The sequence below is a fragment of the Dermochelys coriacea genome, chromosome 6, assembly GCF_009764565.3.
Source record: "Dermochelys coriacea isolate rDerCor1 chromosome 6, rDerCor1.pri.v4, whole genome shotgun sequence".
Taxonomy (NCBI): domain Eukaryota; kingdom Metazoa; phylum Chordata; order Testudines; family Dermochelyidae; genus Dermochelys; species Dermochelys coriacea.
The window spans coordinates 118,558,816-118,585,692 of record NC_050073.1 but is presented as its reverse complement, the minus strand read 5'-3'; the positions used below and the strand labels follow the sequence as shown (position 1 = coordinate 118,585,692).

The window sequence follows — 26,877 nt, the reverse complement described above, 5'->3', positions numbered from 1 at the left end:
CACCTAACTTAACCAAGTTCAAGCCCATTCTTCCAAACTTGACTGGTCAGGACACTCATGCGCTGTGCCTTCCGGCCGCACAAACATCTCATGAAATTGGAACATCCAAATAGGAAGTTGTTTTTCCTAGTTTATTAAAGATGAAATTCCTCAGAGACCTGATTCTGTACCTGTACTTGAAGCTGCAGTGAGAAGTGGAGCTGTTCACACTGACTGGCTGTGCTTTGGCATATTAACAAGAGGGTTTTTTGTTCATTTTGATATTTGCTTTTTCACTAAAAATATCTGTTGCATTAATGCAGGCAGTAAGTTGTCAGAAATGAAGTTAGGGTGGTCCAGTAGACTCCAACCAACAGAAAGTTAGTTGATATGTTCTCAAATATTGCAAGAGGATTTTGAGAGAACAAGATTTTTGGGTTAAATTTTCCATATGTAGAGAGCCAGGAAATAGGACTCCAGGTGTAAACAGCAAGTGTGATCTTCAACTAGAACTCCACCCATTGAAGTTAATGGCCCTAGTTCTACAATTGGTAATATTGCCAACCCTGGCGCTTTTATCATAAGTCTCGTGATGTTTGGAGCTTTTCTTAGAGCCCCATATCTTAGAGTCATGAGATTATGAGTGAAACTGAACTTTCATTTGAAAAAAAAAAGAAGGCCAGTTTCAGATCCTTGTTGTTCAGGAGGAAAACTTAAAAATGTGAGCCCCTTCCCCGCTCCCTCCCCCCCCCCCCAAGCTCAAATACCGTAGAAAACTAAAAAGACCCAGCTTTTATTATTTTTTAAATCTCATGATTTTTAAACTAATCTCATGATTTTGGGGGCATGACATAATTTTCTTTCAACACTGGGTTTTGCAGTGCTGGTCATCTACTACACCATGACCATGGGTTTTATACAAAGTGTGGGTGACAATAATGAATGCTTCCCAAACACACTATAAGCAACAAACTGATTTCAGTCTGTTCTATATGAATGCTATGTGACAGACAGCTAGCCAGTATACCCGTTTTTCTTTCGATATGCACTACAATAGCAGGCCGTGCATGGTTTTCTTTAAAGCCTTGGTATGTTTTAAACAGCCAACCTATTCAAAAGTGATTAATGATTTTGCGACTCCTTAAAGTGATTTGGTTTTTCAGCTAGCTTCAGGCACCTTTAAGGTGGCTCCAGCTGTGCACCCCAGAACCCACCAGTGCCTTTTGAAAATCTTGTAATTGTAGCTCTAGTAAACTGTAGCTTTAACCCACATTAATATTTGTCTCACTCTCCACAATGAAAAATCCTTTAAAAGTCAAACACAGCTAATTCCTTTAAAATATCAATCTATAATTTAAAATGTCATGGTTTGACTGTAATAACAGTCATAAAAATCAAAGATGACTGTTATTTGGAAGCAATTTGGCTACAGATTGATTTTTTTTTTTTAACCAGTGTACCAAATGCCCTGCAATATCACTCAAAAAGCTATTTTACTTTTATGAACATAGTGTGGAATTGTGATTACTATTTGGCATTATTTATATTAGAAAGGAGTTCAATCCAAAGATTACTGAGAACAAACACCCATAAAAAGGAAAAAGAAAAGGAGTACTTGTGGCACCTTAGAGACTAACAAATTTATTTAAGCATAAGCTTTCGTGAGATACAGCTCACTTCATCGGATGCTGTAGCTTACGAAAGTTTATGCTCAAATAAATTTGTTAGTCTCTAAGGTGACACAAGTACTCCTTTTCTTTTTGCGAATACAGACTAACCCGGCTGCTACTCTGAAACCCATAAAAAGGAAGTGTTTACATAAGCTAATCGTGTCCATATAAGCGCTGTCTGACTAGAATTGTAGAAAATGCACCACTAACAATGATATGCTCTTGATATCTGGAGACACAATGGTCCTTATTCTGGACTCATGTGCACCTGTTTTTTGGGGGGGCAAAAATCCATTACTTTCAATAGAATTATTTTTGATTTGCACCTGTGAAGTGAATTCAGAATCAGGCCCCAATATGTCATAGGATTAAAAAAACCAAACCAAACCAAAAACATTTTAAATGATTCAGAACCATCAAGTTCTGCATGTTGCTAACCTTCATAAATGCATGGCATATGTATCAAGAAGCTATCACAAGCTGTGCATTAGAAGGCATTGGCATACCCCTGAGGTGTGCTGTGACAGATGCCTTTACTAACCTATGAAGTGTACCAACAGCTTCCTAGTGAACATTTCTGAAGAGGCTCAGTGACCAAATCTTTCAACCCCCAGCAAATCATGAATGGTTCCATCTCTTTCTATTTCACAAGGCCCTCCTCCCATCTCCCACACGTCACAATCTAGGAATTGGTCCCATCACTTCTGCTCATGAACTGGGCCCAGCCATAACCCTAGCCCACTAAATGGCCCATCCCTAGTCAAGACCTGGGCTCATAAACAATCCCCGAATCTAACTTAGGCCGTAGGCCAAGACCTGTTCACAGCTCTAAGTATGTGTAGGGCCCATGAGCTATCCCTAACCCCAGCCCTGGCCTATTAACCCTAACCCTATCCCAGGGCTAACAGCTGGCCAAAATCGAAACTGTAGCCTGCTCAATGTCAGTGAACTGAGTAGAGTTGGAACAGCGTTCCGGGGCTTGAACTAAGGTTTGCATTGGGACAGACTTGATGGTCCAGGTTAGACGTGAGATCAGTTCATACAGCTGAGAGTGCAAGACAGCAGTGGGTAGTTTATAAACTCGGACTAAGGGGAGGATCGAGAGTGGAGCCCTCTTGTGAGTCTGAGCTAGGACTAGGTTTCAGACTAGTATGGAAGCCTGGATAGTGTTTCGTATTTCAGCTCAGGTGTTATTAGGGTTCCACCTGGCCAGTATTTGACCAGCCTGGCTGGATTTTTTATGGATGTGCCAGTTGCCAAAAAAACTAATTTAATCTGTCATGTTTTTTTTTAATGTAGGTCTAAAGAGTTGCATTATTTCACAGTACAATGAGCTAGCTAATGTTAAACATTTCTGTGTCCTGCTGATGATGCTGCAGTGGTCCCAGGGCTGCAGTTTAAGCAAGAAGATGATAGCAAACATATCTGTATGTGTTAGCTCTCTACAGTCTATAAGTGGCTGTTGAAAGGGGCGGGCGGAGGGGGGGAGGATGTGGTTTGTGATGCTGCCTTATGATTAAGGCAGGCTTGCCTTGTGGTAATGGGGATGCTGGGTTTTTTTGCATTTCCAAGGTGGTAACCTTAGGTGTGGTGATGTGAACTAAAGGTAGCATTTGAGCAACATCAATGCCCTAAATTAAAGTTATGAAAGGGACAGATTCAGCAATGCAGGCTAAAGTTATGGTGAGGTGATGTCAGGAGCATGGTGGGGCAAGGCTAGGGTTAGGCTTGTGGCTGGTTTGTAGGCCTGAGCTAAGACTGGGGAAGTGTGCACTGGTACAGGCGTTTGATGTGGGAGGGCTCCACAGTCTGGGTTGTGGTTAGGGTCGAGGCAATCGTGGTGGCCCTGCTTAGTGTAAAGATTGTGCGTGGTTTGTGAGGCCAGGTTAGGTTTAGGGCTGGGGCCTGATCAATGGGTACAGATAGAAGTTATGGGTGGAGCCAGTTCTGGGCCACTGCTAGCGTTAGGGTCAAGTTACTTCCTGGTCCCAGGTTAAGGCTCAGGTTAGGTTCTGAAACCTCATTAGGTGTGAGACTATGCAAGGGCCTGGGCTAGGCTTAAAGCTGGGACCTGCCTGAAGCTTTGTGCTGTGGTATAGTTGGGACCAGATCATACCTTACTGCTCGAATAAAACTTGCTGCCAGACTGTTGGCCTTGGCTAGGATTGGGGCAGATCAGATTACAACTGGGGCCAGTTCTTGGGCACAGGATGAGGTTTAAGGCCAGTTAGTATGAGCTAGATTTAGGCTTGGAGCCAGTGAGTTGGGACCAGGCTAGGATTAGGGTTGGAACCAGTTTGATGGCTTGACGGTTGCCATCTCTAAGATGCAAAAAAACCTGGCCGCTGGCCATCCCTCCCAGCAAAACCAGCCACTGTCTCCTCCCCTTACCACCAACAAAAAGGGTCTTAGTGCTGACAGTAGCTAATTATTACTAAAATGTTTTAGAAAACATATACACAATGTGTATTTTTATGCTATTTTTCTTACATTATTTTGACATGGAGCTGCAGTCTGGACTAAAATGGTGTGAACTGCAGAGCACTCTACCCTGTCTCATGTGAAAACCCTCCTGGCAAATTTATTCTTGTAACTGGCAAGGCACTACACAAAATCCAGTAACCAACAAACAGATTGTAACCATAGTGGTGCAGTTCTTAGTTCTGGTTGAGGGAAGACTTTGGACCGGGGTAGGGATAACATGATATCTGGAGTCAGTTAGTGGCCCCACAGTGTAGGTTTAGGGTTAGGATTCAGATCAATTCCTAAATGGTTTCTAGATTTAGGGTTGGGCAATTTTGGGATCCCAGATCAGGGCTAGGATTGGGGCCACTTTGTTGGCTCTTATTAAGCTCCAGTTGGGGGCCAGATCAATGTTGGTTAGTGCTAGTGTTGGGGCTGGTCAGTTGGCTTGGGCTATTGTTAATGACCATCAGCAGTCAGGCCCTCAGCTTTGCAAATGTAAAATTACAGCATTTCCAACAGCAGAAGTCCCCTGACTCATCAGTAGTTAATCTCCAAAAAATCTTCTATAGTAGCTTGCCTGTCCTGAGAGGTCTTTCATCCAGTTACCAACTGCCGCCAATTGATCAGAGATGACAAGATCACAGCTTAAGGAGGTATGGCTGCAGGACATACACTGACACAGCACATAGCTTATGCTCTAGATCAGTGGTTCCCAAACTTGCAAAATGTTACAGGGGGTTCTTGGGAAAAAATTCCCTAATGGTGGACAGAGCTGTCCCTAGGAACCCCAGGCAGCATGGAGCCCCTGGACTTGCAAGACTAAGCAGATCAAAGCAAGCATATCTATCACACTGAGGAGATGTAAACTTCAAGACTCCTTATAAGAAATGGAAAGGGAGGTGGATATTTTTTGCTGTTTTTAAATTAAATAGGCAGCTAGTATTGTTTTTAAAATTATTATGAAGAACAAGTTTAAGCTTTGTTGTAACATGTGTCGTTTGTCAGGACTGCTCAAGACCAGAACTCGTGTGTAGGAGGAACTCTGAGTTGGCTTCTTAAATACCTTCCTGCTGTTTCACGTCTGATACTCCTTGATGAAACATAGGAGCCTTGTCTTATAACAAGCTTATTCAAAGTGAAACAAGCTACGAAAGTGAGATCTTGGAAGAGTGTTGCTGTTTTCATAATGTAATAAAAATAGTTGTAATGATAAATAATAATTAATAATAAATAGTGTGTAATAAGCATGTTATAAGAACAAATTTTATATTTCCAAGATCACTGCTTTTATAATTTATACTCAGGTAAAGGAGAAAATCCCTGGAAATATTCATTTTTAGGAGGGGGTTCATGAGACTTAACATTTCAGTGAAAGGGGTTCACAGGTTGTTAAAGTTTGGGAACCACTGTTCTAGATGATTCCTCCTTGTATTACCAAGTGTCTGATGGCCCCATTTTTTTTGCTAGACTAACAGTTACTAGACATTGCCAATCAAGGAAATAAGTATGCCAGCCTACTCTGAACTTTGCTTTTAGTTGAGGAAGTCATACCTTTAATGAATGATTTTAGCATTTGGGACCAGATCCTCTCACTCTTACTCATGAGTAGTGCCTGACTGACCAAGTAGCCCCACTGAAGACAATAAGAGTACTCATGGAGCAAGGTATTACTCAGTGTGATCACATTTAATCATGAGCTAAGAAATGACACTGTCGTATTTCCAGATTTTGCTCAGCTAGCTTCCTCTGATATTTAGCAGCACTGAAATAGAATTACGTAGGTGAAATTATATCCTTGAGAATATATTTGTATGTTTTAATAAAAATTCAAAACTTTAATGTGAGACCTCAGTTCCCTTCATATTTTAGGGTTCCAAGATTCTTGATTGGGTGTTTTAAAATGAGTCCACTGCCTTTTCGGTACCACCTTGTACAAATGTCAAATCATTAAATTTGGAAAGAACATGAATGTTTAATTTTTGATATAGATGCAGGCTGGAACTAAACAAACATACAAATCAGGCCTTTGAAGACTTCACCCACTCCCCCTTTTTGCTAACAGAAGCACAGCTGTGAAGTTGCACAGTGGATTTGATTTTTTTATAAAAAGGCAACTAACTATAATGCAGATTAATGTTTCATTACAAAAGAATTTATTGTAGTTATTTACACCTATTCCTTTGTAAGTGTATAAATGTAAACATTTATTATTGATGTGTTTATCATTTATTTTATAATTCATCCCTAGTTCAAAGTAATACTGTCATTTTAGCATACAAGTAGTGAGAAAATTAAATTATATTCACAGAATATACATTCACGTGCAGTTAATGTTCACCAGCTTTAAGCCAGTGGTATAGATACTGTCCCATTGGCTCTGCTTCTGCTCCTTGTATGCACACTGGAATCTGTGATATCTTCTGCGTGGTCTTCACTTTTCTTTTCCTTTAAGCTGTTGATGAATCGCAGGGTGATTTCATCCCATTCTTCGGGAAGCAGCATTAGCAAAAATCCGGTGCAGATGATGATTGTGGCACCCAACCTTACTACACTGAAGATCACTTCGTGTTTTAGGAGATCCACAGCTACAATGTGGGAAAAGACAATGAAATCAAATACTGTCATTCTGCTTAATATGGCTTCATCGAAACAAGTTTTGTATGTTTCCTATAACTTTAACAGTGAGTTTTATTGGAAAGCCTCACTTTTCCTCCATGCCTTCTGTTTTAATAGTAATGTGTACTGTAAGTCATTCAATATTAAGGCTAGATTGTAAAATTCACCAAGCCTTGAGTAAAAGTCAGAGAGTTACAATCTGGTCCTTGGTTACTTTCCCCGTGCAGCAAGGAGAAGGTAATCTTTGCTAGTCCTATACCTGGCACAGATTACTTCTCCATCTGCACTGGCTCAGTTATGCTGGCCAGTATGTTGGGGAGGTGGAATCAAAGCTCCACCCACTCTCCACCCCTGCCTTGTCCCAGACCATGGCAACAGATAGCCCACCCAGGTGCACAACCTGGAACCTAACCCCCCCATTTACATTAATTCTTATGGGGAAATTGGATTTGCTTAACATCGTTTCACTTAAAGTAAAAAGAAAAGGAGTACTTGTGGCACCTTAGAGATTAAGAAATTTATTTGAGCATAGGCTTTCATGAGCTACAGCTCACTTCATCGGATGCATTCGGTGGAAAATACAGTGGGGAGATTGATATACACACACAGAGAACATGAAACAATGGGTTTTATCATACACACTGTAAGGAGAGTGATCACTTAAGATGAGCTATTACCAGCAGGAGGGGGTGGGAAGGAGGAAAACCTTTCATGGTGACAAGCAAGGTAGGCCTTTTCCAGCAGTTAACAAGAACATCTGAGGAACAGTGGGGGGGTGGGGTGGGGGGGACAAATAACATGGGGAAATAGTTTTACTTTAAAAAACCTTTCACCTTTTAGCTTATGCTCAAATAAATTTGTACACCATGAAAGGAAATATGGCAACATAATTTGCCCTTAAAAATTACTTCAAATGTTAGTACATTTGTTCTATGATTTTTATTTATTAATTGCATTATTTGTACCTGCATTTCCAGGAACACTGAGCACTGTCCCGATAGAAATTAGGATGGGGTATGTCAGCACAACTCCAACATTTACCAATATGTTAAAAGCTGTAAAGACAAAGAATGATACATGAGATGCTGGAAGTAATAAAATAATCGCAAACGGACTTTCTCAACTTTTAAATTACATTAGGCACTCTAATAAGTTCTTGCCCATCAAGGGCCTGATCCTGCATGTGTCATGAGCAGAACGTGAATATAAGTTTTGCATTGGGAAGGAGAGAAGGGTTGGCTGTAAGTTCATATTTTAAAAAAACTGCTCATTCAAAATGGGCCACTTTCTTGTTTTGAAGCTTGAGCTGAAGCTGCAGCCAGGTTCTGAGGAGCAATGGGTGTCTTCAAGAAGTGCTTTACACCCTACCCACAAAAGAAACGAGGACTGTTCTCAAACAGGCTAATCCCTCTTGGGTTAGGGTGGAATTCTGCTGTCTCAACAGGCCAGGAATGGAATGGGATAGCATTTCACCAGCTAAGGAGGTGCTGCCTCTGGCTACACAATTCATGAAAGGAGCATGGCAACAAGAAGCACATGTGCCTAGTTTTGAAGGGTAGCCAGCCCTGTCCTTTTTGTTCAGCCACTGAAAAAAGAAGGGAATCAACTACTCTGTAGTTCACAGGGAAGTGGCCAGTGGATGAGATGAGAGCGGCAGCATAATTGGAGAGGACTCTGAATTCCCTTTCATGGGCTTTAAAAAGTGCAGGTACCAGAGGGGAGGTGTTCTTTTTGGATGCACAATCCCTTACAAGTAGGGCCATAGCTACTAAATGGATGTTGCAGCATGAGGAGGCATAGCCAAGTGAAAGATAAGCTATTAGAGCATCACTGAAATCCCCCATCCTTTTAGAGGGGTTTTAAAGTGCAGGCAGTTGAAGGACAGGGCAGGTTATACTGCACTATATTGTATGACCCAGCACCCATTGGGTCCTGGTTTGACTCAGGCTCATCACTTATTCTGTTTTCCCTTTCCTGCTTCCCCTCAGTTTTGCAACTTCTTGAGCCTCAATCCCCTTGGAGCAGCATTATTTCTATTATGGACTGCTGCTACCACCACCACTCAGATAGACATCACCTCTGAATGCAGCTAAGTTAGATCCCCTCGAGCTCAGCTAGGTTTCTGGGGCTGAACTCTCAGGTGCAGCCAAACTATGCCCCCATCCTCCAGTTCTGGAGCTGGATAGTAGAGAGTTTGGCCGCAGTACAACTTAGAGTGGCCTCAGGGCTGCTGCTGCAAATTGCACTGGCTGGAAACAGCTCCCAAGCGGCCATTCTATCAGTGAGGGAGTGTTTTGTGCAGTAGCACCTTGCACCCCAGCCAGGTCCCTCTTCTCCATGGCCACACGTCCTGCTCCTACCCTGGTATTATCAGGGAGGGGCATGGCACAGAGCTAGCAACGCTGACGATTTTATGCTCGCTTTCTGCCTGCTGTGTGCAGCAGCTGCTCTTTAACATCCGTATTCAACCAGCTCCCTGGATGATAAATTACACCTACCTTGGTGCTCTTAGACACTGGTAGAGTGGATGTAATTAGGTCTAGGACAGCAAGTGGAAGATAGTCTAATCTCTCAACACCTCTGCCATCCCTTCTGATTCAGTCTCTGAGTGGCTGGGAAACCCATCTAGGCATGAACAATAGTTTTCCCAAAAGCGTTTCCATTTAGTGTACTTATGGCTGAGATTAAAAAAAATCTGTTCGGTTCCAAACAGATGGACGCTTTCATTATTAGCAAAGGAAACTGAGTATAAAGCAGACCTGGGTCAATTTCAATGGTTCTCTTCACAGACTGAGTAGCACTGGCAACAGTTCTTTGAAAGAGGAAACTTTGTAAATGGAGCGGGGAAGTTAAAGGCCATGCAGCCTTTCATTTGCACCAAAGTGGAACACAAGCTATTGCAGCATTTAGCATAAAGAAGCCCTGGTTTCGTCGGCCTCTAGCTACTAGCACAACAACAACAAATGATCAATGGACAGCGCTCCAAGAACTAACATTTGGATGACTAACTAAATACAAGCAGCTACATGAAGTTTATTTTAAAATAAGCCAGTTGTATGTAAGACAATGGGGCAGTGGAAGCACCACTGTAAAAATGTGAACGTAAAAAGGGACAGAATTACTAGAGCGGCTCAGCATTTCTTGTTTAAATTAGGACTTTTTCCCCCCACCAAGTTTTCAGGAGCTATGTTAACCATTTTCCAAGCAGCCCCAGTGGCATCCCTTGGGAGGTGAGATGGAGATGTTCGCTACAAAGGAACTCTGCCGTTAAAACGTTTAGAGAAAGGAGAATTTTCCTGTGGGCGGCTGTTTCAAGGTGATCCTGCAGTAAATAATATGAGAGGCATTAGAAAAATAGAAAAAGTGTTATGCAAATACCTAACCAGAGGCCGGCTACTCCGCACAGATAACCCCATGGCACAGCAGAGAAGGGAGACCAGTATTCCACTTTTGTAAAATACAGTATGATTGGGGTAAATGAGATGAAGATTAAATTGAAGAAACCCAGAGTGGAAACGAAATGAGCAGCTTCCCCAAAGTTCGCACTTCCAAGAAACATCTTGAACAAAACCTGTGGTGGAAAGGGAAGATTTTAAAACAGTTACGTCCTGTTGCAAGTGAAGTTCTCCCATGTCTGCAAAGCTCTGCTGGTGGGATGGACTAAACTTTCCCCTTGATAATGCAAGAGCTCTGCAAGAGGGTCTTTGAGATTTCCTCCCCCTAGAACCCTCTCCAGTGGGTATTACCACAGAAGGGGATGATCTGGTCCTGTATTATTAAAACTTTATAGGCCTTGCTCTACTGGTGAGCACTTATAGAATCATAGGACTGGAAAGGACCTTGAGAGGTCATCTAGTTCAGTCCCCTGTACTTGTGGCAGGACCAAGTATTATCTAGACCATTCCTGACAGGTGTTTTTCTAACCTGCTCTTAAAAATATCCAATGATGGAGATTCTACAACCTCCGTTGGCAATTTATGCCGGTGCTTAACAACCCTGACAGTTAGGAAGTTTTCCCTAATGTCCAACCTAAACCTCCCTTGCTGCAATTTAAGCCCATTGCTTCTTGTCCTATCCTCAGAGGTTTAAAAAAAACAAACAATTTTTCTTCCTCCTCCTTATAACAACCTTTTGCATTCTTGAAAACTGCATTCATGTCCCCTCTCAGTCTTCTCTTTTCCAGAACTAAACACACCCCATTTTTTCAGGCTTCCCTCACAGGTCATGTTTTCTAGACCTTTAATCATTTATGCATGTGAGGAGACCCTTTGACTTGAATGGGACTGGTTGTGTGAGTAACCATGCGCATGAGGAAGGGTTAAACAATCTACCCCTTGCTGTCAGGACACAGCCCTTCTGGCTGGCTCTTTCATGTGTATGATGTAACTTCTGTCACACTACTCTCCATGTCACTGTCTGGTCTGTCTCCCCAAGGCAGATACTTCCTTGGGGCCTATCCAGCACCTAGCCATTTTTTTTTTCCAGAGGTGCGGAGCAGCCCCAACCACAGCTGAAGTTAGCCGATGCTGCAGGTGGGCACCCAAAATTGGAAGCCTTCTTGAACATTTGGACTCCCGGCCCCAATTCATTGGAGTACTTAAGCACATGCCTCATTTTAGACACCAGTAGTCCCACTGACTTCAATGGTGCTACTCACGTGCTTAAAGTTAGGCACAAGCTTAAGTACCTTGATGAATCAAGGCTTAAGTCAGTGGTTCATGGCCTCAAAAAAAGCGTTTGAGACAGAAAGACAGAGAGAGAGAGAGCTGGGATTAAAACTCAGGTGATCCCCATTCTCAGTTTTGTGTCCACAAAACTCAACTACGTCCTTCTCACAGTACAAATGGGGCCAGCTTTGAGCCAGCAACGGTAACGTTACCATATAAAAATATTTCGCAAGGAACAAATGTAAATAAAATACAACCCTAAAGCCAAGACAGGTTAAATATTTAGTGTGATAGGGGTCGACTCTGACCTCGCACAGATGTAAATCACGAATGACTCCATCAAAAATCAATGGGGTTACATCAGTGTAAAGCTGGTGTGAGAGGAAAATCAGGCCCATAGGTTCTCTGAAGTCAGGTGAGGGACCACAGGCGGTGTAAATCACTGCAGAGTTCATCCCCATAGACCCAAATTCATACATTTTGAGTGACTAGTGACTATTCACGGTGAACCTGACACGTACAATTAAGGATGAAGCTGGAAGCTAGCTTTAGATTCCTTCCACATTGCTGATCCACATTCTGCTTCACACTCCACCCCATTGACTGCAGGGAACCTGCGTGCATGCAGTGTCATTCTCACTAAATGTCAATCAAGGTAAAATGTCAATAAAGGAGAGCACTCCTTTGAATAAAGCCTTGAAGTAGAACCTCTGGGGTAGAATAGTGCAATCTCATACCCTGCGCACCTCTAATCAAATGCTGCATGTACTACTTCCATTGTCCTGAATGGGAGTTCCCAACCCAGAACGAGCATGGAATATGCAGTGAGATCTGCAGTGCAGAAGAGATGAGGATTTTGCCATCATCAAAGAAACATGGTGTTTAACAGCAATCAATATTTTCTCGTTGCGCGTAGCAAGCCCATTATAAATAGTGTCAATAAATTGCTATGACAAAAAACAATGAAATCATAGATGATAATCTTCCGGCAGTATAATAATAGAGATTTCATTAAGGCTTATGAAGCAAAGCCCCTCTGAATACATGGTAGTCACAAAGTAATTATCTCTGTAATAACTTTTCTGACACTTCCTGCTTAGAATCTAAACTATGCAGCAAAGGTGAGCCTTATATATTTTTAACCTGGCTTGCTTTCAACATGTGGATTTTTTAACGCATGATCCAGAGAATAAGAATATTTCCCTGCTATTAACAAAACATTATGACCCACCTTATAGAGTGCAGAGGTGGATGCAGATCCAACAGCATAGGCTACCCCGATAATTGAATCGCCATGGAAACCATCTGCATATGCCATCATAACAATTCCTGTGATTGCCATTATTGCTGCAACAATCTGTATAAGCAAAACAAAGAAATTTAAAGCTCAGTGCAACTTTACTGCTTGGAAAGAGATTAGATTATCTCTGTGTGGTTTTATGATAGTTACCAGCTACTTTCTCTAAATTTAGTTCTTCTAGTTTCCTCTTAAATAGGTTATTATGTAGCAATTGAGAAAGATATGAAATAATAATGAAGGTATATGCATCATGAACTATATGGGTTTATAACATCACAAAGTCTCATGGCACCTATTGATAGAACTTTTATCATACATTATTTTTAGATTAACATCCACTTTGGTGCAATGATTCCCAAGATTAAGACAGTTTTAGCACATTATCATCTATGCAACTTAATTTTCTGCTAGACAAAACAAGTCTTTAGTAAGGCTACAGATAGTGTCTTGGATTTTCAAAAGAACATAAGGGAGTTCGGTGCCCAACTTTCAATGGGATTTGTGTGTAGAATTTCCAAAAGCACCAAGGTGATTTTGGTTCTTAAATCTCGGTGGGATTTAGGACCTGAAGGCCTTGTCTACAGAGGGGAAATGAGCAGCATAGCACTGCAGAATAAGCGTTCCTGCCAGACCTCCCTGTGTGGACATTCTGTTCTGAAATAGAAGTCACTTTTATAATGGAATTGTGTCCACAAACGCAGAATACTTTATTCTGCAAAAGCTATGCCAGTCAATTTCCCCATGTAGACAAGGCCTTAGGCTCCTAAATCCAATTGTGATTTCCCCTGATAGTCAAGGCCTAAATCACGTAGGTACTTTTGAAAATTTTACCCTGTGTGCCTAACTCCCATTGGCACCAAATCCCAGCTGGCGTTTCTCACTAAACTTAGAACAAGAGTTTGATCTGTACTGGGTAATACTGAATGTGGATTTTACCTCAACAAGTACACCTAGATTGTGTATCTCTCCTCACGCGAGGGAGCACTTTATCCAGGGGCACTGCTTGTGTGGGCAACTGTTCACTAATGTGAACCAAGGCTTCACGAACTGGCCATTTGCTGTGTATGGAAAGCCGTATTTTTAAATGATCTATTACATTTAAGGAGCCAAATTTTCAAACATAATTGCTTGAAGTTAGATACTTAAAGCTGGGGAGATTTTCAAAGGCACAGATGGTAGTTAGGTTTCCTTAGGAGTTGGACACCTCTCTGTCCTTTGTGCCTTTGAAAATCTTCCCCTCTGGATTTAGTCATCTTGACCAAAATTAGATAGGTAAACAAGTGGTCTGAATTTCAAAGGTGCCGAGTATCTGCAGCTCCCGTTGACTTCCGAGGGAGCTGTGGTAGCTCAGACCTTCTGAAGATTGGGCTACAGTGTTTGAAAATCGGGCTCCATATGTATAATTTCATTACACTGTTAAATGACATGACACCAAAATACTCAGAACACAGTTGAAAAAGCTACGTTTCACCAAAGATTTGAGGGTCAGTTTTAAAACCGGCATTTTGCTCCCATGACTCTGATCCTGACATAATCAACTACTTTTTATTTGTGCTCACAAAGTTGCAGGTTCAAACTAATCAGAGGATGGACTGAGGCTCCATTTCAAAATCACTTTGGGTGTATATGGCATAACATGAGGGGAGTCCCTTAACCCCAGTTCTGAGTTTTTCAACAGCGTATTACAAACAGCCTGGAAACTTTTCCATATTTATGAGACTTAACACTGAGCAAGAGAACGTTGCTTTTTGAATAAGGCATGGAGGGAAAGGGAGGACTGCGGGGGGCAGGAATGGTGAGGGGGAAAGGGTTAGGTGGAATGGAGGTCTGGCATTCTTTGAGCCAGATCAACATTTTTTATTCAAACATATCTAGACATGGGGTCCAAATTTCTTCAGATTCCTACAATTGCTCTCTATGGCACAAAGCTAGTCTTTCTTTGGCTGCCAAGTGAGACAGGTCCCAATATCATTGCTCCAGTCTGGGCATAAGCCTACTCTTCCATTTTTGTAAAATCACGTGCTTGGTGATCACAGAACCAAAGTCTTTGTGGCAGAGGTAAACCCCCAGTCTAGTAGAAAAGTAACCGAGGATATGATTTTTGGCTAAGGTTTAGCTGAGCCCCATTTCAACTTTTGCATCCATCTCTTTTCACAGCTACCTGACTGTTGAACAGTCCCACAGCATATACAGCAAGGTCCCCCTTTCTTTGTTACAGGGCTAACACAGGCAAGCTGCAAGTCATTTACATTTTTGTACTTTTCATTGTCTGTTTCTTTATGAGAAAAAAAATCCACACACACAAACGTAAGCAAAAAATCCACCACTTTTTGTAACAATGTTTTTCCCATGAAAAAACTGTGATATTTTGATAGTTTTTTAATTTCCAGAAATTAAACAAAAACATATTTTAAAAAAGTCAATATTGTATATTCTCTTCTTATCTTAACATCAATTATTATTTCAATTTAAATGCTACATTAGCATCCCAGCTCTGCTTATGGGAGTAAAAAGCTAACTTCACCATGTGCACTTGTTTTCCTTTCAGGCATAACTTCACAACAGACTGGCAGAGCACCAGGGTAAATATGGCCACACAGATTCTATGTTTATGTCACAAAAAATGTGTGCAGAATTTGTTGTATAAAGCAGATGCACAAAACTGTATACAACTTGAACGAGAAACAACATGCTTATTTGTCAATGGGCTTTGCATGGAGAATCATATTTAGTAGTGGCAAGTGGCAATTAATCTTTAAAGGACAGATTGGTCAAAGCGAGCCAGTTTGTGCCAAGTAGAACTTACATTCTCTTTCAGTTCCATGTACCCTTATTATTAATAGTAATGCCTATTTCTTATATAGCACTTCTCATCAGGAGATCTCAAAGCACTTCACACCCTTGTATTTCTTCCTCACAATACTCCTGTGAGGCAGGGAAGCATATTATCTGCATTTTACAAAGAGAAACTAAGGCAAAGAGAGGCTAAGTGACTTGCCCAAGGTTACAGAGGAAGTCAATGGCAGAGCAGTGAATTGAACCTGGGTTTCCTATGTCTTAGGCCAGTGGATCATCCTTCCCTCTCACCTTCAATGGGAGATGTCAATGGGAATTAGGCACCTAAATACCTTTGAGGCGCCGGACCTAAGTCACTTTTGAAAAGATGATTTGGGAGGGGCAGCTTTTCAAAGATATTAAGTGCCTAAAGCCACAAATAGGTGTCTAGTGAGATTTTCAAAAGTGCTTAAATATGTTAGGTGCTTAACCTGCTTAGATCAATAGAAGTTAGACCCCTGCTGGGGTCCTTTTGAAAATGTTACCCTATACCTCTCTTTACTACACTATGCCTCTTCTTCAAATACTAGTAGTGTCAGCTACCAACAGTACAAATGTGCAACCACAGTATATGGCATCACTTCATTTGATCCATGAGTTTATGTTCCGTTCTAGAACCTTTCTGTAGAATAGCCACTACTATGGAAAAGGAAACCCCAGAAAAATGCAACCTTGTATGAGCTCTCTGTGTTTGGATGAGGGTAGTGAGGCCACGCTGGATGGTCATAGTAGTCTCTTTGGACCTTGGAACCTATGAATCTATACATCCCACTCTTCATTCTGTTCCTCCATCCGGGAACAGGGTTACTTGCATTGACCTAAGTCTTTCCTGTTCTCTGCGACACACAGTTTAGGTACATCTTACACTTAAAACGCCACAGAGGTGCAGCTGCTGGGGTTCTCCCATCGCTGTAGTAAATCCAGCTCCCTGAGAGGCTGTATCTAGGTCGACGGAAGAATTCTTCCTTGCTCTACATGTAGACTTAGGTCAGTGTAACAACATTGCTCTGAGATGTGGATTTTTCACGCCCCTGAGCAATGTAGCTGGGTCACTCTAATTTTCTAGTGAAGACTAGCTCTCAGTCTCCTGAGGATTGAAATGCTTTGGTTTAACTGAAGTCATTGAGCTCAATATAGAAGTATTTGGTGAAATTTTATGGCCTGTGATAAACAGGAGTTCAGACTAATGGGCCCTACTATCCGTCAACTCTATAAAACTCAATCTTCTTCCTCCTAGAATTGACAGTAATATTTCATAGCTAGATCTACATGTACATCGTATGTCGTCAGTAAGCAGGATGCAGAACTCAGATACAATCTTGAAAAGCTAAATGGAATCCTTGCTTAGCAGCAGTCACCAGTGCAAGAAATTCTACACATTAACTTTTGTTTAGCTGAACAGTCCATCAGTTACTATGAATAGATCCATAATATTTCTGTTTTTCTTTTCAGCTTCCCCCAGGATATGAATTAACAAGATACAAAAAAAATCAGCTTTATAGCAATTCAGAATTATAACTAAACCCCCTCAGAGATCAGAGCTACAACACACATTCAGAGGCTTAAAAAAATAAAGGAACAGCTACACTGGTATGTCTTTTAATCTTGGGTTGCATTATAGATTGGTCATATTCTGTCGCTGGTCACATGTAATATTGCAAAGCTCCTCCCCCAAAGACATAACAAAAGGCCCTGAAGTAATCATCACCTACTTAAAATGTTAAAGACCTGCATGTTCATTTTTATGTTAAGATTCCAGGAGAATTATTTGTGAAAAGTAATCAGTAGAAACTGGTGACTTAAGTCTGGAAATATAAATGTGATGAATAAAGTAGATCTTTTATACTGGATTGATAATCAAACACCTCATGAAAACGATGGGTTGCATGCAAGTATAAAGAGATTTTTTTAAACATATTTCTAATATCGTTACCCCAGATTTGTATGTGAGAGCAGAACTTGGCAGAATGTACCCGTTTCCTCAAAATCACATCAGTGCTGTTCGTCTGATGCCAGTGTACTTTACAAAAAGTGGCACATAAAGAGGTATACGGCTTCCTGGTTCCTCCATACAGCTCTCATCTCATCAATGGAAAGCACTGTTGTTTCTAGTCTTAATGATTGGAGCAACAGGAGTCACAGAAAGTGTTCTTGAGCCTCATTATTCTGAGATGCTTTTACTTCTCCTTTGTTGAAGTTCTTCAGTCTTTGCTCAGAAAAAATTCCCATTAGGAGTCCAACCATTGTGCAAAACACCATTCCCTGCAGACTCCATGACCATTTCCACAGAGCCTTCTCCCTACCTCCAGGTGTAATTTAATATCCTTTAATTTGTGGTCCTTGTCAGAAAACCAATGCTGTTTTCCAGGTCTGGTCTTTTCTCTTACCTCCCTGTTATCTGAGGAGAGGTGCCTCTGTAGTTTTCTTTCCCCCTTCTGCCATTTTCAGGGATGGTCACCTAGTTTACTTTTCTTTCCTACATCTTTGGAGAGCTGGCCTGGAGGCATCTTCTGGGGGCTGACAGCCAGCCTGTCACTCTCCCCCATCTGACAGGAGGAGGATCCTCTCCTCTGCCGAAGCTATTACAGCTGCTACTGACTCGGCGGGGGAAAGGGGAGGTCCAATTTCATGGAACGCCCAGTCTCTCTACAAAAATAACTTATGGAGAGGATTGTTTGGCCTCCAGTCTTTCAGTCAAGATAGTGATGGCACACATGGCTGTTGGCTATCATTTTAAACGTCTACATACTCCACCTGGATTGACAGGTCAGAAATTGCTTCCTAAAACTAATTTTGCACCAGGAAGACTTACCCACTGCATGTGACACCACTTCAGTGCTGTCCTGTCAGTTTAATATTACACCCTTGGCATGAAGAGTTATATATATTTCTATGGATGTGGATCGGCTGCCTATTTTGTTGGCTAGATACGTGCCTGAAGCAATACCATGGATCTGAGTTCTCCACATGTGATGTTCTGACAACCCACATGTTAACCGAATGCAGCTAACACATTTTTGCAACAGTAATACCTTTTCTGTGACCTTGGGGTCAAATCCCACTCCCTCTGAAATCATCGGCAAAACTCTCACTGACTTCAATGGGATCGGGATTTGACTGTTAGTGAAAAGCACCTCACTAAGAACCATATTGTGGACCTCTTCCTCACATGAGTAAATCCACTGACTTCAATAAGACAACTCAGGTGAGTAACTGCTCACCAGTGGCGCAGGAGCAAGGGGCTCTCAGTCCAAACCCACACTAATTTTACGGCCAGTTTTACAGTCTGCCAGGATTTTAGAAAGCCAAGCCTTTCCCTCAGCAGCCTTTAGAAGAGGATGAGCACAAAATGAAAAAAAAAAAAAAAATCTCATCAGCCACAGGATGAATAAGACCTGACAATGGAAAAAACGGTAAGAACATTATTTTAAATTTCATATTAGGAATTACTTCTACAAAGGATACATTAAAGCATTGGAGCGTATGACCGGTGAGCAATGATTGTCTTATGCTTGCATGAGAGGCCTGAGCGTGTATCCTTCAGGCTCGCTGTGCTGGCAAGTAGCAGCAGAGGTCGAAGGGAAGCAAAGTAGCCTGTTGTAGGTGACTGCTCTTTAAACAAGTTTTTCTACGGAACAAGCTGGAAACCTTCTTAGGCAACCTAACAGACAATGACTAAAACCAGTTTGCATTGTCTTTCTTGGAAGAAAGGTTAGCCAGGCAGCATTTCACCAAGGAACATTTTTGTCCATGGGGTGCATAGTACAACATTAGTCCGATGAAGTGAGCTGTAGCTCACGAAAGCTTATGCTCTAATAAATTTGTTAGTCTCTAAGGTGCCACAAGTACTCCTTTTCTTTTTATAAGGAAACCTGTCTCCTATCTTCAACCAGCCTTCCTGAAAAGAAGCTCAGACCCAGAGGTAGCAAGAGGTACCCAAAGGATTTTCTTTTCAAATATGAGCATTTAAATAGAGCTCATAGAGGAACACAACCAGGGCTCCGAACCTGCAGACACGTATGCATGTCCTTAACGTTAAACATCTGAAGTCAATAGGCCACCTTACAAGCTTAGTGTTTGCAACATTTGGACCAGCTCCAACTGTAGTCAACTCCACAACAGGGAGCATTAGAGCAACGTGGATACATCGGACACCCAACTATGCCATGAGAAATTCACAAGCTTCCAGGGAGACAAGGTAGGCCTACCGGTTATAGAATACTTCCCCATGGGGCACAGCAAGTGCCCTCTGCCTATCTCCCCATCCCACACTATTGCCCTCAGACCAAGTCACCTAAGGCCTGTCCTAGTCTGGAATCTTTTACCAGTTGCACTGTTATAGTTGCACTGTTATGGTTACACCAGTATATGCACCTCATGTGGACACTCTTATTTCAGTATAAAAAAGTGCCTTTTTGGGGGTTAGCTTAAACCCGTTCCCAAGCAAGGCCTAAGGCCTGACATCATAATCTTTATCAGCTAGGTGGGGACAGGGCATTGCAAGCATGGAATGTCATCATCTTGTTTGCAAAACCTGTTAAACTTCCACACATCTCTTCCCCCAGATAATCATTATTCACTAAAGGTATCCTCAGAGCAAGACTTACAGTTAATCTTTACTAGAAAAATAGCACATGGGTAAAAATTCAGCTTTATACAAGAGAAGAAAAGAGTTAATGGAACTCTGAAGAGCTGCGTTCCATCCCAGACTCTGCCACTGGCCAGCTGGGAGACCTTGGGCAAGTCACTTCCCCTCCCCATGCCTCAGTTTCCCCCTGTAAAATGGGGATAATAATACTGACCTCAAAGCACTTTATAAAGGAGATCTACTGACGAAACATGCTATCGCAGAGCTACGTATTATACCAGTGGTTGCCAAACTCTTCTGTACTGTAACCGCATGGTACAACAGAAAAAAGTTTCTAGCCTCCTCCCATCTAGACATAAAGAATGGGAAAGTGACTGTGAATCCCTGGGCTTACTAGGATCTTGAGAACCCACAATCTGTTAACTGATCCACGAAATGTTAAATTTGCTAGGCATTTACCGATCATTATATTTTCATAATATATGTCTACAGGTTTTGCATCTGTTGTTCTGGCAGGGTCTGGTGCCACACTGAGTGGATATGCCCTGGTCTGTGGGGAGCTTGCTTCTGAAGATGAGCAAGGAGAGGTTGTGGGGTTGTTTGAAGGACAGAAGTGGGGGGTTCAGGAAATATTTCTTTCAGGATGTGATCTCCATTGAGTATGGGTTATAACTGTATGATGATATGTGGGGTTCACCAACTCAAAGTGCCACCAGACCCTCCAGAACAACAGATTCAAAACCTGGAGACATATCTCCACTGCTACAATGATCAACACCCCCCACGACACACCTTTCTAGATCCATGGGTCCTACACATGCCTATCACACATAGTGTACCTCATCCAGTGCACTAAATGCCCCAGCAACAACTACTATGTGGGTGAAATCAATCACTATGCTCTCAAATGAACTCGCACAGAAAAATGATAAAAGGCAAAAACACCCATCACCTGTGGGTGAACACTTTTCACAAAGCAATCATTCTATAGCTGACCTCTCAGTCCTTATCCTCAAAGGGAACCTGCACAACACCTTCAAAAGACAAGCCTGGGAGCTTTACTTTGCTAGATACTAAAAATCATGGAGTGAATAGAAACAGTGGATTTATGGTTTATTACAACAATCTATAACCCACTAAACCCCACCACTCCAGCTTCCCTCCCTGCCATGACTGGAAAGGTGCTAATGGGCCACTTTACCTTGAATGGTCCCTTGAAATATATGCTAACTACCTTCTGCTCTAAACAATCTGCTCCACGTTGTCTTTCGCTGTGACACTCTGAGCACCTTTCCTAGACCTGAAAAAGAGCTCTGTGTAAGCTCGAAAGCTTGTCTCTCTCACCAACAGAAGTTGGTCCAATAAAAAATATTATCTCATTCACTTTGTCTCTCTAATGTGATCAAGTAGCAGGCTTTCTTTCAAATCAGATGAAGCCAAATTTGAAAATTTAAGCGTAGCCCTAATAGCCCCTGTAGACAAAAGCACTTAAGCATGTGCTTAATTTTAAACTCTGAAGTCAATGGGACTTAAGCATGTGCTTAAAGTTAAGCGTGCACTTAACTGCCATCTGGAATAGGAATGGCCTTTGGCACATGCTTAAGTGCCTTGCTGAATTAGGGCCCAAACTGCAAGACTTACACACATGCTTAACTTCATGCATTGTGAGTAGTTCCCTTGTCTCCAGTGGAATTACATAGAATGTGCAAAGTTAAGCACACGAGGACAGTTTTGAAGGATTGGAACCTTTGTGTGCAGTATTTAGAGGGAGTGTCCTTTACGATTAGTTATACAGCTAAAACTCACGCAGAGTAACTACACTATGGGGCCAGATTCTCAAGACAGCTCATTCCTCAGCAGCTCCCATTTAGGCCCTTGAGTAAGCCAAATAAAAGCTGAGCCCTTTTGAAAATCTGGCCCTGCCTGTGGGTGCTGAGTACTTTGTAAAAACCAGCTCAGAGAATCATAGAATCATAGAATCATAGAATATCAGGGTTGGAAGGGACCCCAGAAGGTCATCTAGTCCAACCCCCTGCTCAAAGCAGGACCAAGTCCCAGTTAAATCATCCTAGCCAGGGCTTTGTCAAGCCTGACCTTAAAAACCTCTAAGGAAGGAGATTCTACCACCTCCCTAGGTAACGCATTCCAGTGTTTCACCACCCTCTTAGTGAAAAAGTTTTTCCTAATATCCAATCTAAACCTCCCCCATTGCAACTTGAGACCATTACTCCTTGTTCTGTCATCTGCTACCATTGAGAACAGTCTAGAGCCATCCTCTTTGAAACCCCCTTTCAGGTAGTTGAAAGCAGCTATCAAATCCCCCCTCATTCTTCTCTTCTGCAGACTAAACAATCCCAGCTCCCTCAGCCTCTCCTCATAAGTCATGTGCTCTAGACCCCTAATCATTTTTGTTGCCCTTCGCTGTACTCTTACCAATTTATCCACATCCTTCTTGTAGTGTGGGGCCCAAAACTGGACACAGTACTCCAGATGAGGCCTCACCAGTGTCGAATAGAGGGGAACGATCACGTCCCTCGATCTGCTCGCTATGCCCCTACTTATACATCCCAAAATGCCATTGGCCTTCTTGGCAACAAGGGCACACTGCTGACTCATATCCAGCTTCTCGTCCACTGTCACCCCTAGGTCCTTTTCCGCAGAACTGCTGCCGAGCCATTCGGTCCCTAGTCTGTAGCGGTGCATTGGATTCTTCCATCCTAAGTGCAGGACCCTGCACTTATCCTTATTGAACCTCATTAGATTTCTTTTGGCCCAATCTTCCAATTTGTCTAGGTCCTTCTGTATCCTATCCCTCCCCTCCAGCGTATCTACCACTCCTCCCAGTTTAGTATCATCCGCAAATTTGCTGAGAGTGCAATCCACACCATCCTCCAGATCATTTATGAAGATATTGAACAAAACGGGCCCCAGGACCGACCCCTGGGGCACTCCACTTGACACCGGCTGCCAACTAGACATGGAGCCATTGATCACTACCCGTTGAGCCCGACAATCTAGCCAGCTTTCTACCCACCTTATAGTGCATTCATCCGGCCCATACTTCCTTAACTTGCTGACAAGAATGCTGTGGGAGACCGTGTCAAAAGCTTTGCTAAAGTCAAGAAACAATACATCCACTGCTTTCCCTTCATCCACAGAACCAGTAATCTCATCATAAAAGGCGATTAGATTAGTCAGGCATGACCTTCCCTTGGTGAATCCATGCTGACTGTTCCTGATCACTTTCCTCTCCTCTAAGTGCTTCAGGATTGATTCTTTGAGGACCTGCTCCATGATTTTTCCAGGGACTGAGGTGAGGCTGACCGGCCTGTAGTTCCCAGGATCCTCCTTCTTCCCTTTTTTAAAGATGGGCACTACATTAGCCTTTTTCCAGTCATCCGGGACTTCCCCTGTTCGCCACGAGTTTTCAAAGATAATGGCCAAGGGCTCTGCAATCACAGCCGCCAATTCCCTCAGCACTCTCGGATGCAATTCGTCCGGCCCCATGGACTTGTGCACGTCCAGCTTTTCTAAATAGTCCCTAACCACCTCTATCTCTACAGAGGGCTGGCCATCTCTTCCCCATTTTGTGATGCCCAGCACAGCAGTTTGGGAGCTGACCTTGTTAGTGAAAACAGAGGCAAAAAAAGCATTGAGTACATTAGCTTTTTCCACATCCTCTGTCACTAGCTTGCCTCCCTCATTCAGTAAGGGGCCCACACTTTCCTTGGCTTTCTTCTTGTTGCCAACATATCTGAAGAAACCCTTCTTGTTACTCTTGACATCTCTTGCTAGCTGCAGCTCCAGGTGCGATTTGGCCCTCCTGATATCTTTCCTACATGCCCGAGCAATATTTTTATACTCTTCCCTGGTCATATGTCCAACCTTCCACTTCTTGTAAGCTTCTTTTTATGTTTAAGATCCGCTAGGATTTCACCATTAAGCCAAGCTGGTCGCCTGCCATATTTACTATTCTTTCGACTCATCGGGATGGTTTGTCCCTGTAACCTCAACAGGGATTCCTTGAAATACAGCCAGCTCTCCTGGACTCCCTTCCCTTTCATGTTAGTCCCCCAGGGGATCCTGGCCATCTGTTCCCTGAGGGAGTCAAAGTCTGCTTTCCTGAAGTCCAGGGTCCGTATCCTGCTGCTTACCTTTCTTCCCTGCGTCAGGATCCTGAACTCAACCAACTCATGGTCACTGCCTCCCAGATTCCCATCCACTTTTGCTTCCCCCACTAATTCTACCCGGTTTGTGAGCAGCAGGTCAAGAAAAGCGCTCCCCCTAGTTGGCTCCCCTAGCACTTGCACCAGGAAATTGTCCCCTACGCTTTCCAAAAACTTCCTGGATTGTCTATGCACCGCTGTATTGCTCTCCCAGCAGATATCAGGAAAATTAAAGTCACCCATGAGAATCAGGGCATGCGATCTAGTAGCTTCCGTGAGTTGCCGGAAGAAAGCCTCATCCACCTCATCCCCCTGGTCCGGTGGTCTATAGCAGACTCCCACCATGACATCACTCTTGTTGCACACACTTCTAAACTTAATCCAGAGACACTCAGGTTTTTCCACAGTTTCGTACCGGAGCTCTGAGCAGTCATACTGCTCCCTTACATACAGTGCTACTCCCCCACCTTTTCTGCCCTGCCTGTCCTTCCTGAACAGTTTATAACCATCCATGACTGTACTCCAGTCATGTGAGTTATCCCACCAAGTCTCTGTTATTCCAATCACGTCATAATTCCTTGACATCACCAGGACCTCCAGTTCTCCCTGCTTGTTTCCAAGGCTTTGTGCATTTGTATATAAGCACTTGAGATCACCTGTTGATCGCCCCTCATTCCCAGTATGAGGCAGGAGCCCTCCCCTCACAGACATTCCTGCCTGTGCTTCCTCCCGGTATCCCGCTTTCCCACTTACCTCAGGGCTTTGGTCTCCTTCCCCCGGTGAACCTAGTTTAAAGCCCTCCTCACTAGGTTAGCCAGCCTGCTGGCAAAGATGTTCTTCCCTCTCTTCGTAAGATGGAGCCCGTCTCTGCCCAGCACTCCTCCTTCATGGAACACCATCCCATGGTCAAAGAATCCAAAGCCTTCTCTCCGACACCACCTGCGTAGCCATTCGTTGACCTCCACGATTCGACGGTCCCTACCCAGGCCTTTTCCTTCCACGGGGAGGATGGACGAGAACACCACTTGCGCCTCCAACTCCTTTATCCTTCTTCCCAGAGCCACGTAGTCCGCAGTGATCCGCTCAAGGTCATTCTTGGCAGTATCATTGGTGCCCACGTGGAGAAGCAGGAAGGGGTAGCGATCCGAGGGCTTGATGAGTCTCGGCAGTCTCTCCGTCACATCACGAATCTTAGCCCCTGGCAAGCAGCAGACTTCTCGGTTTTCCCGGTCAGGGCGGCAGATAGATGACTCAGTCCCCCGGAGGAGAGAGTCCCCGACCACCACCACCCGCCTTCTCCTCTTGGGAGTGGTGGTCGTGGAACCCCCAACCTCAGGACATCGCATCTCATGCCTCCCAACCAGCGGAGTCTCCTTCTGCTTTCTCCCCCCAGACATATCATCTGGTCCACTCTCCGCATTGGTACCTGTGGAGAGAACATGAAAGCGGTTAGTTACCTGTGTCTGTGTTACTGGAACCCGGACATTCCGCTTACCTCTTCTGGAGGTCACATGTTGCCAAGCTTCTTCACTGGCCTCTTGGCTCCTCTGTGCAACCTGCTCTATATCTTTAGAGCTTTGTGCCCCTAGAAGGCTATCCTGAGTTTGGTCCAGAAAATCCTCAGTCTCTCGTATACAACGCAGGGTCGTTACCTGTTGCTCCAGACCTTCAATCTTCTCTTCCAATATGGAGACCAGCTTGCACTTTGTACAGACAAAGTCGCTTCTGTCCTGTGGAAGAAAGACAAACATGGCACATCCAGTGCAGGTCACAACAGCTGAACCCCCCCCTTCCATATCACCTACCTACTATGAGCTTCCTCAGAGACGTTGGCAAGATGTAAGCCTCACTGGGCTCACTCCAGGCGAACTCCCAGGCAAACTCCTGCTGTGAGCTGCTCTGCTGTCCCCGCTGCTCAGCGGGTTCGCGAGGCTCTGGCTATTTTTAAACAGCCAGGCTTCCCTGACGCAAACACACAGACACCCTAATGCCCGCCCCCTGCAGGCTAGCAGCCAATCAGACACTCACTCAGGCTCTCTCCCTGCCCTCCCAGCAAACACACGCTCGGATACTTCCTCAGCAAGCAAACACACACACTCGGATACTTACCAGTCCCAGGCAAACTCCTGCTGTGAGCTGCTCTGCTGTCCCCGCTGCTCCGCTGGTTCGCTGCCGCTCAGCTGGTTCGCGAATATTATTAGCCCAGTATTTTTATGGTCCTTCATTTCTCAGATGACATCACTACACCTGTTTCCAGTGTGTCTCAGGAGTGAAACCAGCACAGGTCTTGCCAAAATACAGAAGGCTGGGTATCTATTGGAGCTTCTCACACTCCTTTGTCATATTCCATTTCCCAAGCACTCACCTGCCTGATTATTAACATCATTAAAAATGATCCCTGTGCACATACTGCTGGAAAACGTACACATATGCACACATACACAATGGGAAAGGACTGCCTAGGAAGGAGTACTGCAGGAAGGGGCCTGGGGGTCATAGAGGATTGTAAGCTAAATAGGAGTCAACCATGTAACGCTGTTGCAAAAAAACCGAACATCCTTCTGGGATGTATTAGCAGGAGTGTTGTAAG

General features: G+C 43.4%; 1 protein-coding gene across 2 annotated transcripts in view; it reads right to left on the bottom strand.

Annotated features, from left to right (window-relative positions):
- Window positions 1-6,015: 6,015 nt before the first annotated feature.
- Window positions 6,016-26,877, bottom strand: part of SLC35F4 (solute carrier family 35 member F4) — a 186,975-nt gene continuing 166,113 nt past the window's right edge. For both annotated transcript variants that reach the window (XM_038407982.2, XM_038407986.2), the window contains 4 exons: window positions 12,630-12,755; window positions 10,110-10,302; window positions 7,697-7,786; window positions 6,016-6,700 (listed from right to left, as the gene is read on the bottom strand). In XM_038407982.2, the coding sequence (XP_038263910.1) occupies window positions 6,459-6,700; window positions 7,697-7,786; window positions 10,110-10,302; window positions 12,630-12,755 (651 nt within the window). In that variant the 3' untranslated portion in view covers window positions 6,016-6,458. The remainder of the gene's footprint in view (window positions 6,701-7,696; window positions 7,787-10,109; window positions 10,303-12,629; window positions 12,756-26,877) is intronic.